Source organism: Arachis hypogaea, chromosome 4 (assembly GCF_003086295.3).
Source record: "Arachis hypogaea cultivar Tifrunner chromosome 4, arahy.Tifrunner.gnm2.J5K5, whole genome shotgun sequence".
Classification (NCBI taxonomy): Eukaryota; Viridiplantae; Streptophyta; class Magnoliopsida; order Fabales; family Fabaceae; genus Arachis; species Arachis hypogaea.
Window position 1 is genome coordinate 2,046,818 of NC_092039.1, and position 8,059 is coordinate 2,054,876.

Below are 8,059 nucleotides of genomic sequence, written 5' to 3' on the forward strand. Positions count from 1 at the left end.
CTCTATTGGTGTTCGAAGTTTTGTCGGCAGTAGTATGCTTCTATTTTCACTTGGCACGAAAACTCTTCTCATCAATCTTTATGCGTTCTTCACGAACCCAAAAGTAATACTGGCCAGGAAACCAAAAAATAATTATTTTCATATTTTTTTCTTTTTTTTTTGACCCATCTTACTTTGACATGGTTTTTGTCCATGCAATCTAAAGCTCACATGTTTTGAGGTACTGGAACAGAGACTGAGTTGAGACTCAATATCATGTTTGTTGGTTTAGAGACTGTTACTAAAATTTCTGTCTCTATCTCCAAAATTCCAGTATTCAGTACCTCTAAAAAATAGGGACACAGGAGACTGGAATTTTTAGAGACGGAGACTAAAACTTTAATAATATTTTATACCTAAATTACCTCCATTTCAATTAATTAATTCTAATTTTACCCATTGTGTAAATTAAATTAGAACTTTATTCTTGTTTCAATTTCTGTCTCCCACTTTACACCAAACAAAATACTGTGATTTTTTCAGCCTCTGTCTCTTAGTCTCCGTCTCTCAATCTCAGTCCTTCAGTCTCTAGCTCTCCACCAAACACTACCTAATGGATCTGACCTGATTGCCATTGTTAACTTCATTGAGGTCAGATTATAAACTTATAGCAAGTGAAGGTAGCAGTGAAGGAAGTGATGCTAATTCTCAAAATGTAAGTTAGTTTATTTGTTAGTTTATCACTGTACTTCTAAGACGTTTCTGTGAATTTTTTTCATCAATTATAAACTTGAAGGACTATAAGATATGCAAAGAAATATTTAGCCAATTTGAGTGATTTCAGGATCAAGAGTAGAGAGAGTGGTTCTGCATACTACATTCATATATTACTGAAATGGAATTTCATTAGAAAATTTCTAGTGTGAATAAGAACTGTTATTACCTAATAAAGATAATGCTATAGAGACATAAACATCCAACAACTTTTAATTTCCTAATATTTTCTCTCTAAACTATAGGAAGTTACAACCATTGGATTGCATGTCTGAGAAAATAAAGAAATTTTTTTTATTAAAAGTTTGTTATAAAACAGCGTAACATATCATGAGGCATAGTGTTAATCCAGAGATGTGTAGAAAAAATTTTGGACTGTTGCCTTATATGTCTTATCTTTTGTTGATACTTAAAAAAATATGTATTGCTTGTTCTAGTCTGAGCATAGGAAAAATTCATGCCTTCAATATACTTGCTTTTGAATTTTTCGTCAGTCAAATTGGTTCTCTTGTTTGAAGAACTATATAGAATTCAATTTTTTTAAACAATTTTAGTTATTACTATATCAATAGTTCTTGTTACCATATGCCATATACAAGTTCTTTCATTATGTTGATATGATCATATATGGTTGCATATATTTGTTTTTATATGCAATAAATTGTTCTTACAATTGTGTGATAATTAATCATTTTTTCGTTTTTCAATCCAGACCAATTACCCGTGGAAGTGATTATTTTTAACAACAGAGGTGTATATGGAGGTGACCAAAGAACTCCCAAAGAGATGAATAGATTTCACAAAGATGATCCTACTCCCACTTTCTTTGTTCCGAAAGTAGGCTACCATGCTTTGATTGAAGATTTTGGTAGAAAAGATTATTTTCTTGGGACACCTAATGAACTCAAGTCTAATCTTTCTCGGCGGTTATCTTATTGGGACATCTAATGAACTCAAGTCTAATTTTTTTCGGCTAAAAAACCGGCTATTATCAATGTTATTGTTAATTCTTATGCTGATTCAGAGAGTGGGAGGCTGCAACATAAGAACTGATTTTCATCTGTATTATACTAAAATTATGTTTTCTATGATTTTCGTTTTAAGATTTCAAATTTCAATAACACAAATTACATAGCCTTGTGATTTTTCATGGTGTACCATGATATGAAAAAGATACAAAATATATTTTATGAATCCACACAAATATAAAATGTTACATGATCATAATGAATACTTGAATGATGAAAATTGAATTTTATATATACTTATTACTACTATTTCTATTTCATTTTATCAATATTATAGGAATATCTTTTATTAAATATTTATAGTTTCATTGAATTTTCAATTAGGTCTCTATACCTTTTTTTTTCAATTGAGTCTCTATATACTATTTTTTCTTTCCAGAGGTATATAAGTAATTTCACAATTTATTAACATTTTTTTTACGTTTAATGTTAACAGGGATTAAATTGAAAAAAAACCATGTATAAAATCCAATTGAAAAAAAATATAAGAATTTAATTAAAAATTCGATAAAATTATAAAAATCTCAGAATAATTAAACTTAAAGTAAAATTATTTTTTATAGACAAAAATGTCATGATGCTAATAAGGTTTAATATGTATAGATCTCTAACATGTATTTTTATCCATCAAAAATAATTTATGAAGTGCACTTTGATATTTACAAATATTTTTGCATATTTTTATTTATCTTAATTTTTTTATGTGTAGCTCAAAACTCAACGCCAATACAAGTGGAGTACAATACCATACCATTATTCAACGGCACACATAAAATATAAATTAAGCATACAATTTAATGAAGTTATAACTTTTTATTTTGTGTAATGAATATATTTTTAGAATACATAATAACAAAATCCAATAAAAATATCAAAAACATCAATTTTTTTTATAAATAACCTTAATAAGTGTTTTTCTAACACTAAATACACATTCTTACATTTCATGGTTGCTTCTCATAATTAATTCCTTGCAACAACAACAATAATAATAATAAGGTTTAATTATTCTGTTAGTCTTATAGTTTCGCAAAATTTTCAATTAACTCCTTATACATTTTTTTTCTTTTAATTGAGTCTCTACACCAAATTTTTTTTCAATTGAGTTCCTATATTTTTTTTTTTATTTGAGTCCCTGCACTAATTTTTTTTTTAGTTGGGTCCCTATATAATTAAACCAATTACTACTAAGAGAGACCTAATTGAAAAAAAAATTAGTGCAGGAACCCAATTAAAAGGAAAAAAAGTATAAGAAACTAATTGAAAATTTTACGAAACTATAGAAACCAACAGACTAATTAAACCTAATAATAATAATTAGTGGAAAAACATAAATCAAAGGAACCCAGAAAGACATGAAACATGTGGATTGCAAGAAGTGCATGTCCCTTGTGCATATTGGCAAGTTGAAAGTGCTTGGTTTGCTTGGCCATAATAAGTAGAGGTTATGTTAATATTGTCTAATACAATGTCATTGCACCCAATGGGATCACAATTCAATTGGATTGCATCTTTCCAAGCTGTGGTTCCCAACACATTGCGATAAGTTACATCACTCACTTTAACTGCTGTTCCAATTCCATCATCAGTAGTATAATAGGGATTATCGTATTGTTGGTCGATAATAATAGGGTTATTGCCTCCAACAATAGTAATATTCTCGAATGTAATGTTTCTTGCATATCCAGATCCTCCCTGGTTCAAAAAAAGGTATTGCTTATTTCATCCATATATATATATATATATATATATATATATATCATTTAATGAAGTTATCATATTCAACCAATTAATTAAAACATATCCTTATGTTACCTTCCATGTCTTGATTCTGGCCCCATTGCTAGATCCATTGAAAGTGCAATTTTGCACATGCACCATTTCAACCGTTTCATAAGCTCCATTTCTTCCGAGGCTTCCAATACTGAAAGTTACAAACGTATTTAAAAGGAATGGTATTATGTATATACATATATAAAAATTAGTTATCAAATTAACTGATAGTATAGAATGCATATTATGATATAAATACATATTAATAAAATCATAGTTATTAAAGTTAAATCGGTAATTAAACCAGTCAGATTATTGAGTTATTGAATTATTAGTTCAACCAGTAAATCACAAATTGAATTAGTTAATTCGGTCATAATTAAATAATTATGTAAAATTTTATAATAAATATCTTTTTTTATTTTATTTTGTATTCAATTAATTATTATTTTTAAATTTTAATAATTCATTAGTTAGTTTGATTTATTATAATATTCAAGTATTTATAAATATATATTTATTATACTCTTTAATTATTTATAAAAAAAAACAGAAAAATAACAATCATAAAAATAAAAAATATATTATAGTTAATAAAATATTATATTTTTAAAATTTATAAATATAATTTAATTTTGTTTATGTAATATATTTTATAAAAGAAATCATGATAGAAAATATTTTTTTTTAAATTTAACCGAATTTGACCAGGTCGATTTAAATTATTTTTAAATAAATTTGGCTGATTTTTATCAAATTTGATTAAATTTGACTGAGTTAATTATTTTACTGTTCAAAACCCAATTCAAATTGATAATCGGATGACTGAATTTTCGATCCCATCGATTGGGTTGGGCTGAATTTGGTAACTATGTTAATATATATATATATATATATATATATATATATATATATATATATATATATATATATATATATATAAAGTAACTAATCTAGTGATCCACTAATTCTTAACATGTGCATGGTATTTTTATTTACAAAATAAGCTTTGTTTTTGTCATTGATTAGATACCTCAAAGTAAAATTATAGAAACATATATAACTGACCTAATGCCATGGCCAGGTCCACAAACAATGGAAGTTATATTGATGTAGGAGGAACCGTTATTAATTGCAATACAATCATCACCTATAATAAATAATAAAATTAAGCTGAATTGATCAAAGCTTATAATTAGTAAAGAAAAAACTAGAAAGTTTGAGAAATATAAAGTTTTGTTTTACCAGTTTGTATAGTAGAAGTTGTAATGACAAGGTTGGATGAACTTGCAATATCAATTCCATCAGTGTTTGGGCTTTCTTTTGGTGCTTCAATATGAAGATCGGAAATTGTTGCGTTGTTACATAAATTTATGCTTATATGATTTCTTGGACTATTGATGTGTGCCAATCTACTAAGTTTTAGATTTTGGCAATCATTGAACTTCAAAACCTGCATATATATACGTAATTAATTCATCTGTTGGTCCATATAGTTTCGCAAAATTTTTAATCGGTCGTTCGGGTAGGGTAAGCTGCGGGTAGAGTAGGGTAGGGTCTGTGTATGCCTGCGGGTAAGATAGGGTATGGGTTTAGGATGTACCCTACCCTACTCTACCCGCACCTCATATATAACACATATTTTATAAAAATCTCCCTATATAATGAAGAAAGTGAGAGTTGAACCCACAACCTCTCTTATGTAATAACTTATAATAAGTGAACAACAACTAAACTAATTAGTTAATTTAATAGTTTAGAGTATTAGTTTTTTATTTTTTATGTTATTAATACGTATAAAATTCGAAATAATTGAATTTTATATTTATTTTGAAAAAATTTGATATTTCTGCGGGTAGGGTAGGGTTTAGAATTTTAGGGTGCAGGTAAGGTTAGGGTTGAGAGATTCTCAACCCGCAGGTAGGATAGGGTAGAATTTTAATAAAATTTTCAACCCGCGAGTAGGGTTAGGGTAGGTCTACCTTACCCTACCCATTGCTAGCCCTAGTTAAAAGGGACCTAATTGAAAAAAAAATTAGTACAGAGACTCAATTAAAAGGAAAAAAAAAAGTATAAGAACCTAATTAAAAATTTCGTAAAACTATAGGGAACAACAGAGTATTTAAACCTTAATTCATCCGAATTAATCACAGTTACATGAATAATTATAAAATAATAATATAACTAATTTAATATATATTTATAATGTTTAACTAATTAATTGCTTACAGTTGGTCTGTCACAATTTTTGCATTGCCACCATGGAGCACCTTGACCATCAATTTGACCACCTCCATTGACGACAAGGCCATTTATATTAGAGAATGTGATCCATGAATCCTTGTTACTATTTCCCCATTTCCATGATTCAAGTGTGTTTGGGGCAGTAATAATCCCTTGCAACTATATATCAAGCAAAATAATCACAACATATATTTAGATATTTAAATTAACTTGCATTGCATGTATTCATCAATATATAATTATTTATAGGATTTAGTTACTATGTGCTATGTGCCATAAAATTATTAATTAAAAAAAATCTGTATAAGAAAAAATATAGAGTTGGGTTTCTAACGTATTTGTTGTGTATTTATTAAAATAAAAAATTTAAAAGTTTTTATTAGTAATAATTTTAAGATGTGCCTTAGAAAAGATGATAACATTTATATCAACCAATTTTAAAATATTTAGGAGAAATGATTTACGAGATTTTCTTACAATTACATTAAGAATAAATGACAAATAGGTCTATAAGTTTTCGACTAATTAAAAATATAAAAACGTCTCTCGCTTTCTAAAATGCAAGATATTTAAATCCTTTCGAGCGACTAATTTATTTGTCCTTATATATTTTGAACGAAGAGATTTAAATGTATCGTATTTTAAAAGATTGGAGATATTTTTATATTTTTAATTAGTTAAAGACTTAGTATATGTTTAGTTTACATTTTTATTTTCAATATTTTCTATTTTTTAAATTTTGTAAAGAAAAAAGAAAAAATACGAAGTAAAAATAAAAAATAAAATTTTATTATTTTTATTGTTTTTACTTTTTTCTTCACAAAATCTAAAAAACAGAAAATACTAAAAATAAAAATAAAAATGCGGCTTCTATTTGTTTTCGAATTAAAAAATTAAAAATTTATTTATCTTTTTCTCTTACATTAAAGTTGACGATTGCGGCTTTACAAGGTCCCATGAACATAACTGGCTGCAACATGAAAGTTTTTCCTCGAGGTACAATGAGTGTTGGAGTTCCTTGAGTTGCTCCACACACTTGTTGCCATGCTTTTAAAAATGCCTTCAAACATTGCCAATTAGTTAGAATTATAAAAAAAGAATAAAATTAAAACAAAAAAAAAGAAAGAAGCAAAAGGTTCAAATAATATTATTTATATATTAATATATAAATTAAAAACATATACTTGTGAATCATCGGTTTGACCATTTCCTAAAGCACCATAATCAACAACATTGAAACTAGTATTTACACCACTAGAAAATATTTGAGTGCAAAAGCATGGTAAAAAAAATATAAATGTTGAAAGTAGGACAAAGATTTGGCTTTTCATTTTTTAGACAGGGGAGAAAATTTCGGATGGTTCTATAATTAAGGTTTGATTTTTATCAAAGGTATTTGCAACAAGGTAAGTGATATATGGCTAAGTGTATTTTGTGAATGAAGTGTATAAAAGTTGAGAATTTATAATAAGATGAAAATTAAGTCACAATATTCACATATCTATTAGTTTGTTAATTTTTTAATAGTAGAAAATTGTTACTTGAATTCTTTTTTATCCGATTTTATGAAAAATTAATTCGCAATAAAAAATAGTTCCATATTCATATCAATATATTCTCTAATTTTAGTTTAGTATCATCTGCATATAAAGATAAATTATATACATTATGAATACTTGAAAGCTTTGTTAGAAGAAAATCTTTTAACCAATATATTCTCTAATTTATCTTATATTATTTTCTTTAGTTTTAAGATCTGTCACGTTAGATGCAATGTATTTTTTTAATTAGATATTTGGCATAGGATTTTGTTATTAATGATTTTTTTAATGAGACATAAATTTTTTCTGATTTACCTTGACAAAACTTTCAAAATGTAGTGCAACAAATTTTATGGATCTAGATTCATCATATAACACTCACTATTATAATATGATGATACTGTAATACTAGAAAGATAAAAAAAAAGTTAAAACTTACTTTATTTAATATTTATTAATTATTATAATAATTAATAAATATTAAATAAAATAAAGTTTAACTGATTTTAATTAATTTTTTTTGTTATTAAATATTTTTATAATATAGAATGCCTATGTAATATTACTAATAGTACAGACATTATTCGTATAATCATATTTACCCATTTGTTTATATAACTATATAAGAGCCTTCACTGTATTTGAGAAAAAACAATAAACAATAACTGCATGGAAATGGGAAAATGTTAATTTCATGATATTTGAGAAAGTATTTTGATC

At 26.3% G+C, this 8,059-nt stretch overlaps 1 protein-coding gene across 1 annotated transcript; it reads right to left on the reverse strand.

Annotated features, from left to right (window-relative positions):
- Nucleotides 1-3,116: 3,116 nt before the first annotated feature.
- LOC112798320 (probable polygalacturonase At3g15720) lies at nucleotides 3,117-7,129 on the reverse strand. The gene is made up of 7 exons (XM_025841589.1): nucleotides 6,983-7,129; nucleotides 6,721-6,858; nucleotides 5,784-5,957; nucleotides 4,800-5,007; nucleotides 4,623-4,704; nucleotides 3,597-3,705; nucleotides 3,117-3,476 (listed from the first exon to the last, which is right to left on the reverse strand). The coding sequence occupies exons 1-7, from the start codon at nucleotides 7,127-7,129 to the stop codon at nucleotides 3,117-3,119; spliced, it is 1,218 nt and encodes a 405-aa protein (XP_025697374.1).
- Between the last annotated feature and the right edge of the window lie 930 nt (nucleotides 7,130-8,059).